The 24,407-nt window shown below is 41.6% G+C and overlaps 1 protein-coding gene across 4 annotated transcripts in view; it reads left to right on the top strand.

Annotated features, from left to right (window-relative positions):
- Positions 1–24,407, top strand: part of NAV2 (neuron navigator 2) — a 457,081-nt gene that overhangs the window by 374,734 nt on the left and 57,940 nt on the right. For 2 of the 4 annotated variants that reach the window (XM_027852627.1, XM_027852626.1), the window contains exons 13-19: positions 7,225–7,516; positions 8,442–9,144; positions 11,620–12,084; positions 12,863–12,928; positions 14,377–14,421; positions 17,574–17,734; positions 19,949–20,137. In XM_027852627.1, coding sequence (XP_027708428.1) covers positions 7,225–7,516; positions 8,442–9,144; positions 11,620–12,084; positions 12,863–12,928; positions 14,377–14,421; positions 17,574–17,734; positions 19,949–20,137 — 1,921 coding nt within the window. Of the gene's footprint in view, positions 1–7,224; positions 7,517–8,441; positions 9,145–11,619; positions 12,085–12,862; positions 12,929–14,376; positions 14,422–17,573; positions 17,735–19,948; positions 20,138–23,639; positions 23,676–24,407 lie in introns of all 4 variants that reach the window. The other 2 variants (XM_027852624.1, XM_027852625.1) reach the window with 2 other exon arrangements.

Here is a 24,407-nt window from a genome sequence, read left to right as displayed (position 1 = left end):
CACCCAAGATGGAAGTGCCCAATCCTACCACTGTTTGGCATGGAAACTTTGTGGTTCTGACCTGGGCCCAATTCTCTTTTCCATAGGCAGCCTGAAGGCTCCCTACTCCCATGGGATTGACCATATTAGTGCCAGTCTTGGTGTAGACACCTGATCAGCTTTAGCTCTGCTACAACTCAAAACTCTTGGGCATAAGTAATCCATCAGCCTCGGACACTCCAGCAACAGGAATTGCAGGCATGTGTTTCCACCCCCATGTTGTCCTATGATTTCAAAGCCCCTCTCACTAATAATCAGTTCTTAGTCGCTGAACACATTTAACTGGTACTGCAGTTGTGGAGGCTGTTACTAAGCACATGACTAATACCGAGCTAGATAAAGCTTCCCAGAGGGGGCTTGAGGTAGGACTGAGTTTTCTACCGTCTTCTTATTCCTTCTATTTCCTTCTCACCCAACTCCATCAACTATGCCCTCATTTTCTACAGGTAACCCTTCATTGAAAATCTCCTTGTTCTGAGTGCCCATATTCTTTGAGAATAGTGCTGAATAAAGGACGTGTGAGGGTTTACATATGATTAAGTCTCTCAAAAATGTAAACAGTGACAGCCTAATGAGAGGTATTGGGTATAGCCTCCAGGGCTGCCTGTCACTGCATGAGTTTTCATTTTGAGCAGTATTTGTGTGTATGTGCTATGTATGTGTGCATTTTTCTTCAGATCTTTACTGTACATTGTATTCTCTGGGATATTGTCTGAGCACAGTCACCTCCCAATCAGGGAAATTAGAGAATTTAAATATTTCCAGACAATTAATGTCCTTAGCACAAACCATCTATTAAATGTTGCAAATTTCCTCTAGGTTTCCTTTCTTTCATAGACACTTAGCTTCCCTGAGACACATACCTACCAGTCCCAAGGGGGAAAAAAAGTGCCTCAAGATAGTCCTTAGACAGCCGGTTTCTGAGCCAAAGGAATTTGGAATCAAGGCCTTTGACTGAGAGTAGCTGGTAATAAACAGTAACTGTAGAGAAAGATTTCAGTGTGGGGTTTCTCTTTTGTTTACTTGTTACAAGATTGGAGCAAGGCCTGCTCTTTAAATTGTGTATTGTGTGACTCCCCCCGTCTTTGTTCCTGGGCTGAGAAGGCCATGTTGGATTCTCTGTTCAAGATTTACGGAGTTAACATCTGGAGGGTGTGGAAGTGATTTTTCCCTGTGACACATTCAAGTCTAGTTATTCTCAGAGAGCCGTCTCTTGTGTTTGAAGAGAGGCCTTTTCCTCCTTTTCTCCATCTTTAATTTCCTGTTGTTCATCTTGCAAGCTTCTCATCAGAAAGCTTTTAGAATTAAAGCTGTTAACCAAAAAAAAGTAAAGATTTTTTAAAGGATGATTTCCCAGTCACTTCCCTAACCAAGGAGCATCTTAAAGCATCTGATTTCAGAAGAACTTGCAAAATATAAATAAGTAAAGAAGAACTTGGAACCCACCACTTTCTCTTTCACCTATTACACAGATGAATGTTAGGGGCCATTACCCGACTTCCCAGAAGGATGTTAGGTGACTGATAGAATGATAATGCAGTCATTTTTCTGAAACTACTCACCCTGAAATTTGGCACCTTCAGATTCTCAGTGATTTTTTTTTAAACACAGGATGTCAAATAGGAATACAGATCCTTATGTCAAAGGATGAAAAGGTACAGGCACAGAGTAATGAAAGTTGGTGTGAAACAGGATATGAATTCTGAAATCTTCCCTTTTACAAAGGGAAAAAGAAGGAAGAGGAAAAATATAGAAAAAAAGATACTTTTCAAAAAATATGGGGTGTTTCTTGCTTGCGGAATATCAAGAGAAGCTTCTTTAGCCATATTGGGGGAGGGGAGAATGGTAATAACTGTGGGGTGGTGGCTTGAAGTTAATTATCGATGAGAGGATTAAGTGCTTTCTAGATTATCTGTACCCTGACCTTGCTTCACCCTGGTGTTAGATGATCAGTATTAACTTGGGGTGGATTAGGTCTGAATGTGTGTGTGTGTGTGTGTGTATGTGTGTGTGTGTGTGTGTGTGTATTATAGGATCATATCTGGAAAGAACCTTTGGAGTCACTTGCACAATGGATAGAGTCCTGGAGTCAGGACTTGGAGTCAGGAAGACCTGGGTTCTATTCTGGCCTCAGACACAGATTAGCTGTGTGACCCTGGGCAAGTCACTTATCCCTGTTTGCCTCAGTTTCTTTTCTGTAAAATGAGCTGGAGAAGGAAATGGCAAACCGCTCCCAGTGTCTCTGCCAAGAAAACCCCAAATGGGGTCTCACAGAGTAAGACTCGACTGAAACAACTGAATAACAACAAGCCATTTTCTAGAGGCAGCATGGGATGATGGATAGAGCAGTGGCCATGGACTTAGGTTTGAATCCATGGATTTAAATTCTTCATCAGGCTAGGTGAACAAGCACTTAAAGTCTCTGGATCTAAATTCTTCATCTGTCACATTGGACTATGTAGACTCTAGCTTCAGACACAGTCCTCTCATTTAGCAGATGAGGGAAACTGAGGCCCAGAAATGTTGCATGACTTGTCCAAGGTCACACTGATAGCAAGTACCAGGGCATGATTTGAACTAAGATCTTTTGATTCCAAATTCAAGATGCTTTCCACTCTACATAATGCTCCAAAGGCTGGCATGGTGATATTTTTGTAATGACACAAATGTTAACTATCTTTTTCTGGTTGGGTCATTGTGCTGTTTCTCCCTCTGTCTGTGACATAGTAGATAGACACTTGGCATTGGAGCCAGAAAGACTTAAATTTGGTTTCTATCTCTGACCACATCACCTGCATGGCTCTGGGAAAAATCACAACATCCCAGCCTTAGGCAACCCTGTAATACTATAGGATACAAACAAGGTCCCAGCATGCATTGATAGAGGGAGTTTCTGTATCTGTGAAATCAGAAGTCCAATCTCAATCTCTATCCTCTTTATTTTTGTATCCCTTTTAATGTCTAACATGGCCCGCATTTGTCCTATAAATGTTTGCTGAATGAAAGAGGTAGTGATCATGTTTGCATTCAGAATACTAAGCGCTGGGATGTTGGGGAAATGAAGGAGCAGTACTCCCCAGCATCTGGCCACCTTACTCAGAAGGCCGTGTTTCCCTATTTGAATGATTAAGAGATGATTAGAACCTTATTTCTACAATTTGTCCCTACAGATGTTACAAGGCCCTTTGTGAAGGGGTTGGTGGCAGGAGTTCAGGGTTTACAAAAAGTAGATAAATATTCCTGCCTCACCCACAATAATCACATGAAGAATGCCAGTTCCCCGTGGTCTAAAAGCTAGCATATATGTCCTTTTTATATAATATTTTATTTTTTCCCAATTTGCATGGAAAAACAATTTTAAACATTTTTTTAAATTTTGAGTTCAAAATTCTCTCCTTTTCCCTCCCTGAGACGTTAAGCAATTTGATATAGATTATGTATAGCACATTCTTCTTAAATTTTTATTTTTCTGTGCATTTGATTGCAGAAATTTGCATGCATTAACAGGGACTTAAGATCTGGATCACTGAATCAAATATTTAGAGCTGGAAGGGAACTTGGAGTCATCTTCTCCATCATTTTATAGGTGAGGAAATTGAGGCAATGAAAGATGAAAAGTCTTACCCAAAGACCCTCAATAACGGAGTCAGGACTAGAATGTAGAGTTCTTTCCGGGATATGTGAAAGAGCTTTTGAACAAACACCACACTAGGGTCTAGAGCCAGGGAGACCTAAGTTTGAATATGACCTGAGGCACTTACTAACTGTGTGACCTTAGACAAGTCACATAACCTGTTTCCTCATCTATAAAATGGGTATAATAATAGCACCCACCTTCCGAGGTTGTTGTGAGGATGAAATGAGATAATATTTGTAAAGCCCTTAATGCAGTGCCTGGCACATAGTAGACACTATATAAATGTGAGTTATTATTATTATTATTATTATGTGAAAGAGAAAATAGACTAGTATTCAGCTGGGTCCCTAAAGGCAAAACTAAGGCCATTGGGTAGGACTTTTGGAGGTGGTATGGCCTAGAGAAAAGAACACTAGGTTTAGCTTTAGGAAATTGGGTTTTAAATCCTGGTCTCATACCTGTGAGACATTAGGTGAACAGTTTCTCCTTTCTGGGGATCATTTCCTCAGATGTAAAGGAAGGGGTAAGAAAGGATGATTTCTAGGAAACGTTTCAATTCATTGTCAGGGAAAGCTTCCTAGCAATTAAATCTATGGGCGCAAAAATGGAATGGACTCTACCTGAGGCGGTGGTGAATTCCATGACGTTAGAGGTCTTCAGTGGTGTAGTGGGAAGGCTGCTGGACGTGGAATCAGAAAAGACCTGGGTTCGAATTCTCCCTCTGACACTAACTCTATGATCATGGGCATGTCTCTCAAACTCTCTCCAAGACCTAGTTTCTTCATCTGTAAAAAATGGGGACAATAGCATTTGGGCTACTGGTCTATTGCAAGGATTGAAAGGCATAATATGTGTACAGAGCACTATAGAAATTTAATATAGAAATATTATTATATGTAATATAGTTATATTACATAATATTATATATGTAGCAGGTATTTTATATGCATGATTGTTGTTGTAAGGGATGTGATAAAGGAGATTGGAGTAGTACTGAGATGACCATCTGTGAGGTCCATTTCCAGCTCTAAAATAATTTGCATAATTAATACAACTGGGGATAGGTAGGTGGATAGAGCACTGGGCCTGGAGTCAGGAAGACTCAGCTTCATGAGTTTAAATCTGGCCTCAGACACTTACTAGCTGTGTGACCCTGGGCAAGTCACTTACCCTGTTTACCTCAGTTTCCTCATCTGTCAAATGAACTGGAGAAGGAAATGGTAAACCACTCCGGTGTCTTTGCCAAGAAAACCCCAAATGGGGTTGTGAAGAATAGGACATGACTAAAACAACTGAAAGAAAAATTAACACAATTAGACCAGTATGGAAGGATGCCAACATTCATCCTGACGAAGACATTAAAAGTCAGTCATCCAGAAGTGAAAACTTGGAAACATCCTTCTTTCCATGAAAGTTTCCATTAGACCAACTGAGAGCTGGGATAGTGGGCTCGCCTGGCAGTCCTCTTTGAAACGGGGAAATCTCGTGACAAGTTGATTCTCCTTTCTGTTCCTCTTTCCTTGCTTTTGCTTCCTTGAAGGCCGTCAGTGGGATCAGATTTCCTATTTTCTCCCCCACTGGGTTAGCCTCGAGCTCATTCTAAGTGGCTTCTTCAGGGCATATTAGGAGATAAAATTAATCAGTAAGCATTAATTGAGCTACATTACTATATTCAAGGCCCCATGATAGGTAATATGGGGGATCCCCAAATGTATAATACTCAGTCCCCTGTGAAGTAGATGGAGCAGCAAGACACAGATAGAGTGACAAGTAATTAACTGGACAAGGTCATTTATCCAAAGTGCCAAATGAGCCGTGCAGACTATGAATGCACAAAAAGTCAGACGAGGGAGAGGGAGCCATGGCCACAGATGAACCTGATCTGACTGTCATAGGATCACAGGGAGTGAATATGCTTCTAGCCTTCGTGGTTGGCTCATTATTTGGGGGAGGAATGCATCTTGAACCACTCTCAGGGTTATAGGCACGGTAATCTTACGTTGTCAGTCTTTTCAGGTAAAAACTTCTTTTTGAAGAGTTCTTTCCCCAAACCCCCTTTTGAAGTATTACAAAGCCTTGAGTTGGGGCATAGGATAGCCACGCCAGAAGTGATCCAATGTAGCTCTGTTATAGGGGGGAAAAGTGGAGTCCCCAGGCCTTACCCCTGTTGCTGAAAACTGGGATTTAAGTGGTCCCTGTAACTGTTTCAGCATATCATGGTGCATTGTACTGTGAGACCTGAGTGCAAATCCTCAATTCGTACTTTGGCTAGCTATGTGACTCTGAGAAGGAAGTCACTTCCTTAAGCCTCAATTTATTCATTTGTGAAATGGGTTTAGTAGTCCTAATACCACTTTTTAAATTTTTTTGGTGTGGGATTGTTGAAGGAAAGCACTTTGTGACCTTAAAGCATTCTATAAATATAATATTCTTCTCACTCAATGGAATGGATCCAGAATCTGGAGTCAGAGAATCTGGATTCAGATCCTGGCTCTGCTACTTACTACCTTGTGACCTCGGGCAAATCACTTAACCTCTCTAGCTCTTCATTTCTTCAAATGTGAAACAATGAGCTTGGCTAGATGACCTCAAAGATCCCTTTCATTTTAAAATCTGAGATCTTACGTTCTCTTCATTGCAGAAGTGGGGAACCATATGGGTGGAATATTGCATATTCTACTGGAAGAGGTAGATACGTTATTTGGTTTTGCTGAATTTTTTTTTTTCCATCTTTAATCTTTATTCTAAGGGGATGGCTCACTGAAGAGGAAAAAAGATCTATTCAGTTATGGATGGTGTAAAAATTAAAAAAAAATCAGTTAAAAATAGTAAGTTAACAGCATATAAATGAAGCTTCAGTTTGAACTCTCCACCCGTCTACTTTGATCATTCCCCTCTGCCTTTTACCATTTTGAGGGAAGTATTATTTTGGGATTCATTCCTTTCAGCTCCTGTCTCTCTGGCATGTTAGGGTAATGCTAGCAGCCCCTTAGCGTGTCTCATTCCACTAGGGAGGCTGCAGCACTGTGCTGTATCTAGAAATGTAACTGCCAGTCAAGTGATAGAGAATCCAGAGAACAAAGGGGAGCTGACTGAATATGTTTGAATACACGTAGATACTGGGGCATGTGGACTTTGAGGATGGCAGCATGGAGAGGCAAATGCCTTGGACATTGAATGCATAGCGCATCCTTCGTGAATTACTTGGGCTCTTTTTTTTTTTTTTAATTTCTGGATCTCTTTTGCTACCTTCTCTTTCTCTTTCTCCTTTATACCTTACCCCTGTTTTCCTCTCCCTCTTAATCCCCTCAGGTGTCATTATGTTTTCTTCACCTTTCTTGAACCCAAAGAAGGCAGGAATTTGATTAAGGAATTCAAAGCAAAAAGCCAAAACTTTCTTTTTTTTTTTTTTGTAATGTCCAAGGAATAGTTATCAGTCTCTTTCTTTTTTTCCTCCCTTTTGCTGATTCAAAACAGTAATATTTTCATGAGTGGCATTTCAGACCAGGGATCTGGGGAGAACTAACCTGGGGTGCTTTTTTCTTCAGACTGACACTGAAAAGCATTCTCAAGTGGAGCGGAATTCTCTTTGGTCTGGTGATGATATCAAGAAATCAGACGGGGGATCTGATAGCAGCATAAAGATGGAACCTGGGTCCAAGTGGCGGCGGAATCCCTCCGATGTGTCTGACGAGTCTGACAAGAGCACCTCAGGGCGAAAGAACACAGTTATTTCCCAGACAGGCTCATGGCGGCGGGGCATGTCGGCCCAGGTTGGCATCACCGTGCCAAGGACCAAGACTTCTGCCACAGCAGGCACACTGAAGACACCAGGGACAGGTAAGAAAAAATGCGAAACTGTTCCAGACAGGGATGGTGTGCCTTCGAAACCTCGAATCAGCAACTCTTGTAACAACGTCTTTCTAGGTCCTCGTGGATTGCATTTTTTGTTTGTTTTGGGGGGGGTAGAATATATAATATATGCTGCAAAAACTTGCAGTATATTTTCTAACAGTCTTTCAGAAATATATCTATGAATGAATGTGTGTGTTTATACATATATATGTGTGTATGTATATATTTGCACACAAACACATTCTTCACCTCACCCTAATTGGAATAACTTGTGTTAGCCTATTAAACTATTAAAATATCTGTGTCAGAAACATATTAAATTATTTAGACTGTATCCCAAGTAAAGGCTACACTGATGTCTCAAACTCATTATGCCTATGAGATTTTATTATGAATGTTTTGGAAAATGTGCAGTAAGCAAGCAGTTTGTTGAAAGACGCATGCCCTATAGAAATGTCTGGGCAACATTTTAGCTGGTGATGACCTGAGTTCAAATCCTGGCACTACCACTTAATAACTGCATGACCTTGAGCAAGTTACTTAACCTCTCTGCGTCACAGTGTCCTCATCTGTAAAATGAGATGGGTGGGTTAAATGACTTCAAAAGTTCCTTCCAACAATAGAATCCTAATGAGGAGAGACATTTGGTTTCCAGCTTTCAATTTAAGTGATCAGGTGGCTTTTCTTTACCCAAAGGGTTTTAAATGTTTATGAAAAATAGGTGTTTGCTAATAGGCATGACACAATAGCAACAGACAAGATTATTTCCTTTAAAAGCTTTTTCTTTTGCTTCTCAAGGGGAATTATCTTCCTATGGGAATGTCATCCCTTCACAAGAAGGTGTTTCGTATATTGATTGTATACCTCTGTGTCTTGACTTTGAAGTCTTACACATTGATTTCTTTCTTAGGAAAAACAGATGATGCAAAGGTATCAGAGAAAGGAAGGCTTTCCCCTAAAACCACACAGGTGAAACGCTCTCCGTCAGACGCAGGTCGCAGCAGTGGTGATGAATCCAAAAAGCCTCTTCCCAATAGCGCCAGGACAGCTACAGCCAATACCAATGCCTTTGGGTTTAAGAAACAGAGTGGCTCCACCATTGGGCTGACCATGATTACGGCCAGCGGAGCTACCATCACCAGTAGATCAGCCACCCTGGGCAAGATTCCAAAGTCCTCTGGGCTGGTGGGGAGGTCCACCAGTCGAAAGACAAGTATGGATGGGGCCCAGAACCAGGATGATGGCTACCTAGCCCTAAGCACGAGGACAAATCTTCAGTACAGAAGTCTGCCTCGTCCCAGTAAGTCCAGTAGCCGCAATGGGGCTGGTAATAGATCTAGCACCAGTAGCATAGATTCCAATGTGAGCAGCAAATCAGCAGGTCTGCCTGTGCCTAAACTGAGGGAGCCTTCCAAGGCAGCCTTGGGGAGCTCTCTGCCAGGACTCATCAATCAGACAGATAAAGAGAAGGGAATCTCCTCTGACAATGAGAGCGTAGCTTCCTGTAACTCCGTCAAAGTCAACCCAGCATCCCAGCCAACATCCAGTGTGGCTCCAGCCACCCACCCTCAAGGAGCCAAGTACCCAGATGTAGCATCTCCCACACTGAGAAGGTAAGCTTGACTCTCAACTTAAACAATGCTGACTCGAATGGAAATGATTGTCTTGGGCGGTTTGCATTCTGTTTTGTTAGTAATGGGCCAGCTGTTTTCATCCACCTCTGTTTCTCACTTTTAAACAGTATGAGCCCTTGGAGCATTGCTACTCTAGCCTTAGGCCATTTTGGTGCCCTGGGCTGCTGATTTTAAAAAATAGATATTTTCAAATAGGCAATAGAGGAGGCCTGCCACTTTATATTTTACCTCAGGATTGTTTGCTAAATTTGGAACAATCTTCCTTTCTTTAATGGTTGATAGCAGTTTTCTCTGGTCCCATAAAATGGTCACATTGAAAACACACACACACACACACACACACACACACACACACACAAAAACCCGCCTGGTATACTTGATGAAAATTGGTGATTCACTCAAAATTCTAATCAGGATATTAATGCAGCTGAGTCAATCCCTCTTCACTTTCTCTACCCTACACTGCATTGTTTTTTAAAAGGATGAGAAGAGGCAAATGTGTTGTTTGATTAGAAGGGATTCTGGGAAAGGAATCTTATTTCCTTTATGTCTTCCAAAGCCAATTTGCATCCCCATTTCCCACACTAGAGCAAAGTTTCTCTAGGGAGAGAGATGGTATGATTCCTTTATTTCTGTCTGGTCTCTCTAAGATGTCACCGTTCTAGTACTTTGGAGGTAGCACTGGGTTGTCTCCTTATTCTCCCATACCATCATCATGCTGTTACAGTAAGGGTAGGTGGGCAGGAGGTTGCCTCACCTTCCAATCTTTCCCCTCACGTCTTCTGTGCTATCCAGAGAGGTGAGACCCCACCATAGCAAATAAGGGCTGAAATTTATTTTTGATGAATAGGAACATTTGAAAGGGCTTCCTAAATACCAATTTCCATGAAAGATATAATGAAGCAATTCAACACTTACTCTTACTTGCCTAGACTTGACTATTAAAACTTCAAGAACTATTTTTTGAGCAGGGGAATCAAAGTTTGTACCCTTTGTTGTTCCAACATACTGCCTGGTAAATGAAACATTTTATTGCTTCTCACTTAATGTGTTATATGTAATATTCACTTTGTGTCGAAATTTCTTTTAGTAACTACAAAGGCATTTTCCTAGACCTATAGGCTCCTTTAATCGCAGACTTAAAAATGCACGTGGCTTCTTAGACACTATACTGAGCACCTTTCAACTAACTCTTGGAAAATTTTATGTTTAATATTATTATTTTCCTTTCTCCTAATTGATTAAACCTTTCATTCTCTGGTTGTCAAAAGATCCTGTTTACTGAAAGCATTTCTCATCAGACACCAGTTATCTCTTAGCTAAGAAGATAATAAAACATAATTTTATGGTAAATGAGATTAGTAGGACTGCATTGGATATAGAAACCAAACTCACCTTAAAATCCTGTGGCTGATTTCAGGGGAAAACAGTGATCTGGCATTCTTATAGCTTAGTTATCCCTCTCCCTGGAAGATTTTTAAATGCTTAGCTCCTACAAGTTTAGGTTTGATTATTTCCCTCCCACGCACACACACACACATACACACACACACATTTTATAGGTGGGATGTATTTCTTGCATTTATGTGATGTGTGTTTTCCTTTGCAATCAAAGGCAATGAATGCCATTGACCTGCTATGAGGAGACCATGTTTTTTCTCCCATTCCATCCACTGACAGCACACAATTATGTGATAATTGAACAAGGCTGGGCATGTGATCTTCAGAAGAAGGAAGCCAACTGGTACCTGTGTGACTAGCAAGGGCTGTTGTCTATTGAATGCTCCCACAGTTGTTGTTTTGAGGTTCATACTATCCAGTGTTAATACCAGATGAGTGCTTCCTAGTCATTGGAGAGACAGCAGGTGCCACAGAAACAAACATTTCCGTGAAAGATGGGCTTTCCAGGCTTCCAGGTGCAGATGGAGGCAATTAAGCCAACGTACTGTGCATGAAGACTGGGGAAAACAAACTTCATCCAACAACTTAGAAAACCAAAATGACCATGATGAAATTTTTCAGTTCATCTAGTTAGAGTAATTTGTGTAAGTTTTATTCTTCCTACTAGATCATGAGCTCCATGAGGGCAGCAATAGAATCTTCTGTATCTTTGTCTCCCTAACATCTACAAAATGTTCTACTGCATTTTCATTGAATTACTGAAAGAGTGACAGGATGGGGATCCAATAATGAAAGGTATTGAATCAGACGCTATCTTTGTCACACCTCCATTCCCTACCTCCTTTAGCTTACAGCTAGATTAAGTCATTTCCATAGGACTTGGAGGATAGACCTGGGAAATACCCAAAAATGTAAGATTAGCCATTTTGATAAGATAGAAGGCATCCCCATTCTGTAGATTCTTACTATCTCCTTTTCCCCACCAATCTCTTTGAAAGCTCCTTGCCTTTGGCATTGAGCACTCAATCCCCACAATGCTTTATCTCTTCACAGACTCTTTGGTGGAAAGCCTGCTAAACAAGTGTCCATCACCACAGCTGAAAGTATGAAAAATTCAGTGGTCATCTCTAATCCTCATGCTACCATGACCCAGCAAGGCAACTTAGAGTCCCCCTCTGGCAGTGGCATTCTGAGCAGCGGGAGCAGCAGCCCACTGTACAGTAAGAATGCTGACATGAACCAGTCTCCGTTAGCCTCTAGCCCCAGCTCAGCCCACTCTGCTCCTTCCAATAGTCTCACCTGGGGCACCAATGCTAGCAGCTCTTCAGCAGTGAGCAAGGACGGCCTTGGATACCAGTCCATTAGCAGCCTTCATACCAGCTGTGAATCCATTGACATCTCCCTCAGCAGCGGAGGGGGACTGAGTCACAATTCTTCCACTGGCTTGATCTCGTCCAAGGATGACTCCCTCACTCCCTTTATAAGAACCAACAGTGTTAAGACCACACTGTCAGAAAGGTTAGTGTTTCCATTCTGTTTGATTTATCATCGTAAGTTGTTTAGAGTAACAGCACCCTAAAAAAACAGAGAGATTGTAGCAGGAGTCCCCAAAAGTGAATTAACTTTTAAAAGAAAAATTTGGATCTCTTTCTTTTCTGATCTATTGATACCATTATAGCTTAGAAATAAATAATACTAGGACTCAAACTGATTTCTCACCAGTTTGATATTACGCTAAATATGAAAATATGCTTTCCGCTGTCTTTTCGACTTTGGTCATCCTCAGTGCTCACAGCTGCTGGAAGACTTTGGTTTAATTCCTTCCCTTTGAAATGATATTCACCCTTTGAAATCCTTCTAACAGTCATTTTGTTCTTTCCCCCCTCTTGGATCAACTTTTTTTCTTCCCTCCCTCTCCTAATTCTGCCTCAAAGTAGTTTGTGTATTAAAAAGAACAGTTGTTCCCCTTAATAAGCTTCTGGGAAATTTTAGGGTAGTTCCCCAGGGTAGCTGGGTTGTTACAGTAGCAAGCAGATGGTAGGAGCCCTACCCTAAGGACTGCCTAGACTAGGAATTTGAAACTTAGAAATCCCAAGCTTCAGCTGGGCAGTGCGTTTCATTTTGATGTTGAGTCATGTTGCATTTCTCGAAGTGGGAGGAAAAAAAAAAAACTAACAGTAGCTTTTGGAAAACTAAAATGTTCTGATTACTGTGTTTAACAACTTCCCTTTCTTCAGCATTCTTGGCTCTAATATTCCTTCTCTTGTTTTCTGTCTGATTGGACTTATTCTTCTAGCCCTCTCTCTTCCCCTGCTGCTAGCCCTAAGTTCTGCAGAAATACTTTACCCAGGAAACAGGACAGGTAAATGATGTTCCTTTCAGGCAGGTGACCACGCAGGGCCTCCAGGTTTTTCTGTTCACTTATCTGAAGTCAGATGTTTGTTGAGGAGAGGCTGCTGGGTGGAGGCCCCCTCGCTTGTGTTGTGGATTTGGTATCATTTGTGCTATTCAGACATGCCAGTGAGGGTCTGCTCCTTTGCTTTTTGAGAGCTGGAGGGAAGGTGGCAGGGACAGGAGATTCCCTTTCGAGTTCAAGAACCCTGCTCTTCTCAAATAGCCCAGGAGAAACTCTCACTTGCATTTCAGCCTTCCTGTGGCATGCTATTTCTCCCTGCCCCCAAGCCCAGCCCACTCCACCTACCACAACCTGGCAGACCTCTCTCACATTTGTCTCCACCTCCCAACGCAATCCCACAGTTTCTCCTGCTGTAAGTAAGCGGGTCACTCTGATTTGGCTTATCCTGTCTTGGAGGTGGCTTTGTTCCCACGTGCTCATTTTCCTTAATGATAGCAATAATTTTTTAAAAAAATGAATCTGAGAAGAATAGAAAAAATGAAGAGGGGTAAGCTGAGTTTTGCATGTAGCTTCCCCATGGCCCATTTTCCAGTGATAGACTTTATCCTTGATACAGGTGGAGGTGGACTTTATTTAATACAATAAGTAGATGATGTTCTATTAAAAAAAAAAAAACACCACTCCCTTTACCCCCTCCCCAATTTGCCACACTCATGAACCAGTGCTTCAAGTACTTACCTTTTGAAAACAGCAATAATGACTTGGCTTTATCACCTAGCAAGTTATAGCATGCTCAGCAGAGGCCTGGCTCTCAGTTCCTAGATACTACAGCAAGGGCTACCGAGGTTGAGACAGATGGAATTCACTTAACTACAACTGAATTCCAAATATGCAGACTCCTACAAGCTTTTGACCTCTCAAAACTCTCTAAGTAGTCCCTTCCCCCACTTCATCTCACACACCTCCAGCGTCTCCCCGCCTTCCTCTACCCCACCCCACCCCCCAGCATTTAAGGAGTAAGCCAAAGCTTGGGTGGGCTAGATAGAGGGGAGAATCTGGCATCCCTGCTCTCCAGTTAACTTTGGTAATGGTGACTCAGACTCAGGAGCCCATATTTCCAAATACATTGGCTTGTGGATCTCCCAGAGCCAAAGGACACCCTCGGTTTTGTGTGGAGTGGAGTGCTGGCTTTGGCCCCTGGGTGATGGCATGGTACCTAATGCATGGATAACTAAACGGGCCAGGGATCAGGTCATCTTCTGTATGTATATATGTATGTATTTTTGTATGTACATATTGGTTGCATGCTTGCTTAGATAAAAGATCGTTATCGTTACTTTTTCCTCTAAAAAATGTGATGTGGGTGTGGATACCATTCTCTTCCTCCTGCTCCTTTAATCTCCCCCCCCTTGTGTTTCTCTGAAGTTTTTTTTTTTCTTTTAACTCTCCTACAGTGACCCGCACCTTGATAGGAACACTTTGCCTAAGAAAGGACTCAGGTATTGGTGTTTCCTCCTAGCGTACTGGGCTTTTGTGGTGGCTTGGGCACTTGGCTGTGTGTGTCTTTCTCGTGGCTGGCAGCAGGGTGGGCTAGGAGAGGGTCATATGCTTCAACAGCTGGACTGTTTGGGCCAGGTTCCTCTGACCCTCCGGTCTTCACCTCCCCATCCAGTGGCTTGTTTGCTTGAGCAGGGGCTGTGGCTTTTGCAGACTAAATCCTGAAAAACCGGCAAGAGTGGGGAGCTGTGGCCTGCTGCTTTTGTGGCCAGGCTGATCAGCTCAAACAAATTTGCCGTCATAGCGCTGCTCATGGAAACTATGTTCCAAGAATAAAGGGCACGATTTATAGCATTTTCATTTACTTGCTAGGACAAGGTAAGAGAGGGCAAAAAAACAAAACAAAACAAAAGAAATTAGACTGTGTTGAACACTGGATTTGGACTTAAGACCTCTCTTTGAGGCTACTTACAACTTGTGTGACCATGGCAAGTCATTCCACCCCTGAGTCCTGATTTTCTCCTTGTAAAACGAGGAAGTTGGACCGTGTGATTCTAAGGCCACTTCCCGCTCTTAATCTATGATTCTATAGTCTGTGGTTGTGTTTTTCTTCTTCTTCTTGTTCTTCATTTTTTTTTGGCCAAATAAAAATGTTGTTAATAAGGAGTACTTTGCTGAATCTAGGATATCCTGACTGAAAATTGAAATCAGCTTTTAACATGCCAAAAGCATGTACATCTGTTTCCTGGGGGAAAACTTGGAAAACACCCACCAGAAAGGATTTTCCTTTCTATTCAAACCAAGTGGGTGGTTTTGGCTCATTAGCAAGGCAAGGCCTGGCTAAATGAAATGCTATAAGTCAATCCTGCTTCTGCTTTGGGGGTCACCTTGCCCACTTGATAGGTTTTGACTTCCTTGCCCTTCTTCTAGGATCCCCATCTCACGGCGGCTGGTACCATTTTTCCTGCTCTCTAAATGCCTTGTTCTTTGTAGCAGGTGGTTCACCCAGCACTGGGTATGAACTGCTTGGTCACACATGGGACGTGGAATGGAATGTTTCATTGCTGTCATGTGTATGTGTGTCTAATAACCTGTAATTTTTAAGGCTGAAACACATTGACCTGTAAAGTAAGGTAGGTAGCAATACTTACTTCCAACAGGGGCTTAAAATAGAGCAGATTCTGGGCAGATAGAATATGCTGGGAGGAAAAAAAAACCCAGCAATCTCATGTAGCTCATCTTTCCATAATGCTTTAAAGGTTTGCAAAGTGTTTTATGTACATCGCTTCATCTGATCCTCAACATGACTCTATGTGGGGTAGATTTTATTATTATCCCTTGTTCACGTCTGAGGAATTTGCGATTCAGAGACCTTAAATGACTTCCCCAGTGTCCCACAGCTAACAAGTATCTGAGTCTGGACCCGAAACCCAGGTCTCTCTCATTCTCAGTTCAACCTTCTCTCCAATAATCCTTACTTCTCATTCTAGAGTTCTTAGGGAGCTCAACCTGGTAGCCCTTAAGTGTGAGCCCCTAAAACCTTTCTTCACATCTGAGCATTTATTAGGCTGTATTCTGTTCAGGGTATTCGTCAGCAGACAGTTTGAATATTTAAATGGCAACCAAAGTTAATCTGAGTTTGACTTTGGTATACTTTTTGTAGCCCTGGAGGAAGTTCACCTCTCTAAACAGTAGCATGTTGAAGTATTCTGTGTGTGTAAATTTGGTGTGTGTATGTGTGGGGGGATTCCTTTCCATTGAACTTGCAGCCCTCCTTCTAATTGGTTTTAAGCACATCTGAACCAGGAATAGGCCCTAGTACTCTTTGTGCTAAAATTAAACAAATGTTGTCATTATTTTGGAGGCAGTTTCGTATGCAGATGTGACCCTGCAAAGATATAAGCAAATCAAATCTTATAAAAAAAAAATTCATACCCAAGAACCCCGGTTGCATGAAGGAAAATGAAGGCAAAGTCTTTTGTAATGTGAATGAGCGCACCTCCCCCATGAATATATTTTATAGATTCCTATTTCTGTGTAGTAAAATTCATATAGTAGTACTGAGGCTATGTAAGCACTTAAAATTGCTGAAATAAACCACCGAGTAAATGAGGGTCTAGATTCTAGAGACCTTGGGTGCAGCCTTTTGACTGAGTCCAAGTTTTACAGAACAAATCCTTATATTAAGGGGATTTGTTCTATGAAGTTTGAATTCAGTCAAAGGGCCACACTTGAGGACCTAGAGGGCCACATGTGTCCTTGAGGCCACGGGTTCCCCACCCCTTCTCCAGAAGGTATAGAAAACTTTCCAAGGTTACACCTCCCTCTAAGATTCTCTGATTTAAACAACACTAGATTGCACTAATTGCCCCAAACCTGTATATCTTTGGATCTTTCAAAGATCTCCATCTGACTTTATAGCTCATGTTTCATATATTGCCTAATATGCTGTGGATCACATGTTATTGTCCAGATTATACAAGTGATCCAATTTTACTTTTCAAGACTACAACTTATGTTTGTTTCCCAGGCTCAACCCCGGTGGTACTTTTGTATTTGGGTAGGATCAAAATTACCTAAGACGTTTTGTTAATGGAGAAGCAATATGGTAGAGTGGATAAAATGCCAACCTCAGAGTCCCAAAGATCTGGGTTCAGGTCCTACCTCCGACAAGTACTGGCTATGTGGCCAACCCTTGGGAAGTCATTGTAATCTTTTGGTGCTCTAGACAACTTTCTAAAACTACAGGCAGTGGAGAAGGTGCCAGCCTTCACTAGGAGAGGGAGTTCTCTCACCGGAGAGCTCCTAATACCAGTAAAATAATGGGTCCAGTCCTTATCCCTGTTTTGTTCACAAATAAATAACCAAAAATGCCCAGTAGCCCAAAAATGTATCTTCCCATGTATTAGCATTTAGTAATTCATCTAAATTTAGATATAACTTATGATCAGATGGGAAATTCATTTAGGTGGCTGAGTAACAAAAGCTAGAACACTGAGAATTTTCTTTTCGTTAAGTTTTTGAAGGGTGTGTGATCATCTTTGGATTTTTATTTTATTTCTTGAAACTGTCCATCTATTCAGTTCCAGTTCCATGGAGTTAATTTCCTCTGTAACTTTTGTGACTGACCCTAGAATCGTTTTTGCTTTTTCAGGTACACCCCCACCTCCCAACTTCGCACTCAAGAAGATGCAAAGGAGTGGTTGCGGTCCCACTCAGCCGGAGGCCTGCAGGACACAGCGACCAATTCCCCCTTTTCCTCAGGCTCCAGTGTGACTTCCCCCTCTGGGACCAGGTTTAATTTCTCCCAGCTTGGTGAGTTTTCATACAGTCACTGGCCAAGACAATGAGTGCCAATGAACAGAGAGACTATCTCATACTTAGAAAGGGCCATATTGTCATGCACTTGGCATGGTTACTCTTCAGTCATTTGGCTAGCTCCTGACAGTATGAATTTTATCTCTGGAGTTTGCTAGTTGCTTTAGTGGAGAAGTTCCATCAGTGGGCAAGCAGCATTTATATTATTCCAAATTTCAATTTTTTTGAACTGAAGAATATTTGTAGAATCATCAAGATGGACAGGCCCACACTGTCCCCAATCCACAGAAAGTTGCTTCAGCAAATGCTTCCTGAATATCTTGGACATTTATTAAATGACAACTGTGTGCCAGGCACCATGTTTGTATGTCTATGCAACACCTTGTGATTTGTTTTGTGAAGAAAGACGAACAAGAATTTTTAAGGATCTAATCATCTAGTAAGATATGATATTACCCAGATAACAATAACCTAAAGAAGGATGTGATAATATCTTTCTGTAAGGAACATATGAGCCCTTTGAGAGTAGGGTTGGTTCTTTTTTTTTTTTTGTCCTTGTTTCCTCTGTACCTAGCACAGGGCCTGGCATATAATAATAATGAATATTTGTTGAGTGAGGAACTGTAGGAAAAGAATAAACAAGATGCTATGGAAGCACAATAACCAAGCATTATGAAACACCTACTATGTGCAAAAAAATTTGGGAGGGGGCATTTATTAAGTTCCTACTATATGGCAGGCACTATGCCTACAACTCTATAAATATTGTCTCACTTGATCCTCACAGTAGCCTTGGGGATAAGTAGGACATACTCTGCTAGGTGCGGAGATACAAAAATGAAACAGGGATGAAAATCTGGCACCTGAGTGATGGGAAGGATTGAAATGGTGGAAAGGGAGGGAGCAGAATTTTAAAAGGAAAGAAACAAAGACAAGAAATGGAACTAACATAGTCCATTTTAATGGGCACATAGGGCACATGAAGGAGTAGTAGGAGAAAGATAAATTGAGGCTAGAACATAGTCGGGGAAGAGGACGGATGTCCAATGCTTTGGTAAGAAGTTTAGACTGCCTTCTATCAACAGTGCAGAACCACAGAAGGTCTTTGAGCAGGGTAGTGACATTTAAAGGTTTTCTTCTGCTTTAGTCACCCATCCTAATATTTCGTGTGTCTGGCTTCTCATATGAAATTGAAAATCTAGAATTCACTTGTAAGTGTGAATGGATCACTCACTAGAAGCCTGACACTATGTTAGATGCAGGGAAGGATTCAGAAAGTGTTAGGACACAAGCTCTACAGAAGGTCAGTTCTCTTGGAAAATACATGCAACAAATAGAAAATTATGGCAGGCCACCTACTGTCAAGTGCTACATTAAATATAATTAAATGTTAAAAACTTTGGAAGAGATTTTAGATGCTGAGAGTGGTTACAAAGGACAGAGAATGCAACTAAGGAAGGTTTTATGGAGAAAGTAGTATTGCTATAAGACCTAGAGCGGTAAGACTTGCTTAGGTGATGGGACCGCACCAACCTTCTCAGAAGTTCCTATTACAGGCGGCATTTAAAAAGTAATGAAAAGGAGGTATTGAAAATGGCTAAATATGGCGTGGATTGAAGTTAGAGCCCAGTACTTTTTAATTAGTGTATACCTACTGAAAAAATGAGCCTCTTGGAATAAGGGAATGTTCTGCGTTTCTCCATAAAGGTTGGTGACGGGTAATGGAACTGAACCCCGCCCAGTTCTTCAAAACCATTCTGAATACTTTCCCTGTGTAAGACAGTGGGATCTGTGATTATCGTCGCCTTTGTCAGCTCTACGCTTTTGAGTTAAGGGATCTCATCGATACTAAAGACTTCCGTGGTTCCTGGCTGATCCAAAGCTGGATTTGATTATTTTAGGCTTTGGGCTTTAGAGAGAACTGAAATGGTAATTCATTAGCACATGCCTGGACGGATACCCCGGCAAGTCCAGACTTGTTAATTGGAAAGCAGAGGCCCAGAAACTTGCTCTGAGACTGACCTTCCTTTCTTTATTTTTTGCCCTGTATAAGTTACCTTTTAGGAAGCGAAGAGGAATTGTGAGGTGGAGAAGTTGGCCAGGAATAAATAGGGAGTTAATGATTAGCAAACAGTCTACCCCTTGTCAATGAACAAGTAGTGAATGGAGGCGTGAACTTTCTATTTGCCATTTATGCTTGTTTTATTTTAGCGAGTCCCACCACAGCCACCCAGATGAGCTTGTCCAACCCAACCATGCTGAGGACCCACAGCCTTTCCAACGCAGATGGACCTTATGATCCCTATACTGACACCCGCTTCCGGAATAGCTCCATGTCCTTGGATGAGAAAAGCAGGACCATGAGCCGCTCAGGCTCCTTCCGAGATGGCTTCGAAGAAGGTAGGCAAGGAGTTCTGGGTTCCTTGGATGTGTGTAATAATAACAAATAATCCATGAGTGTGGTCATTAGTGCTATTTGTCACTGAAGACAATGCTGAGCAGGGCATCCAGAGATAGATCCGCCTCATCTAGGCTGAGTTTTGTTTTGTTTTTCATTTGTGAGCTCCTTAAGCACTTGCCATCTCTTTTCCTTAACCTGGAGATCAGTCCTGGCAGCTGGTGCTCTTAAGAGTCTTAGAGGTCTGGTGACGTATAGGTGGGCCAAATTTTGAACCTTAAAACTGAGTAGACCTGCCCTTGTAGAGTAGATGAGTTGGAAAGGGCTTAGGTATGGACACAGAGGAGCCCAGGTGGATATTTGGGCTGTTAGGAAAGTATAGCATCAATCAATCAATCAATCACCAAGCATTGATCAAGCACTTACCATGTGCCAGGCCCTGAGATATGAGCAGACAGGAATCAGAGGTACAGTGGCATGCAATAGGGCAATAGTACACACCAGGTAAATAATTGTTCAAGTAGTCAGTGTCAGGAAGGTTTGGCAGTAAGAAGTAGGGACCCTGCCATAGGGATTGGGATGCAGAGCAGAGCTCCAGTACATTAGAGGGCTGCTAAGAGCAAGGCAGAGCCCTAGTGCCCAAGGAGCTGGGGTTTATGAGCAGGATAGGAAGAGATGGTTTTAGACATATGGTCCAAGCCCTGCTACTGGGGCATGAGGTGGGGGTTTGGTTTTAAATGGGCAAGGCAAGAGGCCAGATTCTAGATCTAGGATATATCGTCAGAATGGAACCAGGAACAGAGGTAATTTAAAACTGAGCTCCCTGAGCCATGGATTTTGGGGTCATTTCCTTAGCCCAGTGGCCTCATTCTTCCCAATACCTAGGGCAGGGCCAATCCTAAAGCTAGGCTTCATTGCCCCAGATTAAGAGGTGGGAAGATACCAAGAGAGGACTGCAGAGTTGGGAGAAACCTTGGGAGGTTACGATAAGGCTCTGCCTTAAAGGACCCCTTGTGGATGACTTGTCACACACTCCACTATGCTGACCCCAGGATCCAGCTAGGCTTCCCTGGAGTGCACTGTTCAACACTGGGCCCCACCCTCCTGACCGCTGTGTGAAACAACACGGCATTCTGGTCCATGTTGAGCCTTAGCCACTAACTTACAGTAATAGGAGAGGAAGTTAGATGAGGAATCTACTTCTTTCCCATTTCCTCCTTCATCCCATAGGTTGGCACAGCCGGCTTGCGTCCTGTAGAGCAGAGGTCCTTAACTTGTTTTGTGTCATGGACCCTCTGGGTCATCTGGGCAAGTTTGTGGACCCTTTCTCGAAATAACTTTCAAAACAACTTAGGAAAGAAATTTAAGGAAACAATTAAACTTTAGTTAGAGACTAGTGAAAATAAAAATGTAATTTTTTTCTATACTGGTTCATAAACTCCCTGAAATCTATCTACACCTCTCCCAAGACGGGGGTATGGACCCTCAGTTAAGATCTTCTGCTATAGAGGGAAGTCAGCATGCTCTTCCAGAAGCTTAAGTAAAGACAGAGTGGATCCCCCCTCTTTGTATCTTCCCACCTCTTAATCTGGTGTAATAAACCCTAGCTTTAGGCTCGGTCCTGCCCTAGGCACCTCAAAGAATGAAGTCACTGAGCTAAGAAGATGGCCCCAAAATCCATGGCTCAAAATCAAAATGGCAGTAACCTTGCCAGGTTCCCCTGATTGACAGATGTGACATGTCCCAGAGAAAAACAGGTGGTAGGGTAGCCTATTTGTTTTGGTCATGTACATGGCAATTCAACAATTCCACAAGCCTTTATTCGGTGCCTGCTAAATTCTGCTGTTCAGATAGGAATCATTTCCCCCATTCTGCAGAAGAAAATGTGAGAGAACAAAGCAGAAGGTCTTCCCCTGCTAATCCCAGCTTTGGAAAACGTAGCAAATAGCCAACACGTAAGGGATATAAAAAAAAAAAAGCCATTTCATGATATCCTCAGATCTCAAGAATAAATGGAAAAAGGCAAGATGTTAGATATTTCCAAATGTTCTTTTTTGAAATTAATTAATTTATTTTGATTTATCAATAATCATTTCCATAAGCTTTGGAGTTTTAAATTTTTCTCCCCCTCCCTCCCCACCTCCCTCCCCAAGATGGCGTGCAATCTGATATAGGCTCTACATATATATTCCCATTAAATGTATTTTCATGTTAGTCATGTTGTAAAGAAGAATTAGAACCAATAGGAGGAACCACAAGAAAGAGGAAACAAAACAAAACAGAAGAAAAAAAGAGCAAATAGTATGCTTCGATCTACATTCAGACTCCATAGTTCTTTCTTTGGATGTGGAGAGCACCAAATGTTCTTCTTAACAGATAATTTTAAGAGTTTAGTTACAGAGGAATTATTGCCCTTTTTTTTTTAATTTTCCTAACAACCAAACTGTCCAATGAATAATTTTTGGATCGTTTGCATCCAGCAAGTAGGCAGGAGTCTGGAAATCCATATCGGGAGCCTGCTGGGACAAAGAAGGCTACGGAAAGGCGGATAGGAAGTTGCTGAGAGTGATTTGTTGCTTTTAAGAGCAAACAACTTGGTTGTATACCATTTTAGAGTTGTACTATTTCAAGTTTTGTATGCTGTCAGTTGAGGGACTAGGCAGTTGACATTTTGCTTGGATTTTTCAAATAAGCATTTCAGCAGTGTGCTATAATTTTCTTACTTTACAAGTTATTGAAATGACTAGCTCGTATATCTGACTGTGGAGTTCCTACGATATCCTCTTAATCTGTTATTGTCACGTATTGCTGAGTGAACCATATTCACGACTGAAACATGTCTAAACAAGCAAGATCTGGCTCATAAAGGCCCCAACTTCATTAGTTTATCAACAGATAACTTTAACTTGTCCAATCTGGAATCAAGCCGCCTTAAGCGGGCACAACTGTGGAATATCTTAGATGTCAAAATGACATTGATTAAAAGTACTTGCTAACTCTGCTACAAGCAATGTCTAGACTATTATAAACGTTAATCGTTTACACGGAGTTAAAACAGAAGTATAGACAGAAAGGTCTAAAGAGTTGGTGCTCTGTGAACATGTAACATTTAGATCTCTTGGGATGTGTGGGTACAGATGGATTTTATTGCATCCAGTGGGAGATGTTATGTTATGAAGACAAAGTGGGCTTCTCCTATTGAATGTAGTTTGATTCCAATATGGGAGGAATTAGTCTGGCTTTTCTTCTTTTCCTAGAAACTGTAATCCCTCTACCAACCTAACCCCTGCCACTGGGGTGAACGGATAAATTGTTAACAAATCACGTGCTATACTTAGATAAAATATATAAACTATATTAACTCCATTCAATATGTTATAGGTAGTAATCAGAAACAGAAATTTCAGGGAAATTAGAAACTTAAACTCAAAACTTAGTTATTGATATTGGCACACATCTGTAGGGTTTTATTGGATTTAATTAGTATTCTGATTTGACACACAGGCATGGTCCAAGAACAGCCTTTTAAAATTACCCAAGGTACGTTAAATTTCTTCTGATATTTGATTCAGTCCTTAAAAAGGATCATTTGTGGAGGTATTTGTAGGACACCAAGTAGATGTTTAAAATTGGTGTGGCTCTTTTTTTTTTAATTCAGATTTTTGTGACCAGTTTTTAGAACTGGTGTAGCTAAAAACAAACAAGAAAAGCTAATATTTATATAGTGCCTACTGCGTATTAAGTATACTAGTACTTTATGCTATGTGTATTCACACTATGTACTAAATACTTCACAAACATTATCTCATAAGATCCTCAAAACAACCCTGGGAGGTAGGGACTATTATTAGCCCCATTTTATAGTTGGGGAAACTGAGGCAAGTTAAGTGACTTGCCCACAATCACAGCATTAGTCAATGTTTAAGGTTGGATTTGAACCAGGTCTTGGTGACTTCGAGTCCAGCACCCAATCCATTATGCCATGCACGGACATCCAAATTCTGTTAGCATTTGCTATAAACGAGCCTTCCTTGCTGCACTGGACTTTCTTTCTCTATCAGAGTAGCTTGGACTGGAAAATACTGGTTATTTCATCAAGTCGATTTCCCTGTCATGGCGGGATAAAGGCTCCAAGAGCAAGACACAATACTGGGACTTAACCAAAGGGCAAAGAGGCAGTAGTAATCTCCTAGGCATGTGGTGATGTTCTGGACCTGTTGAGGGGGTTGGGAGGTTGAGGATGACAGTTTCCCACGTGTGAAGTCAGAAGCC

The sequence above is a fragment of the Vombatus ursinus genome, unplaced genomic scaffold (genome assembly GCF_900497805.2).
Source record: "Vombatus ursinus unplaced genomic scaffold, bare-nosed wombat genome assembly UNPS02009770.1, whole genome shotgun sequence".
Classification (NCBI taxonomy): Eukaryota; Metazoa; Chordata; class Mammalia; order Diprotodontia; family Vombatidae; genus Vombatus; species Vombatus ursinus.
The sequence above is the reverse complement of the archived record's forward strand: the minus strand, read 5'-3'. Positions and strand labels throughout refer to the sequence as shown.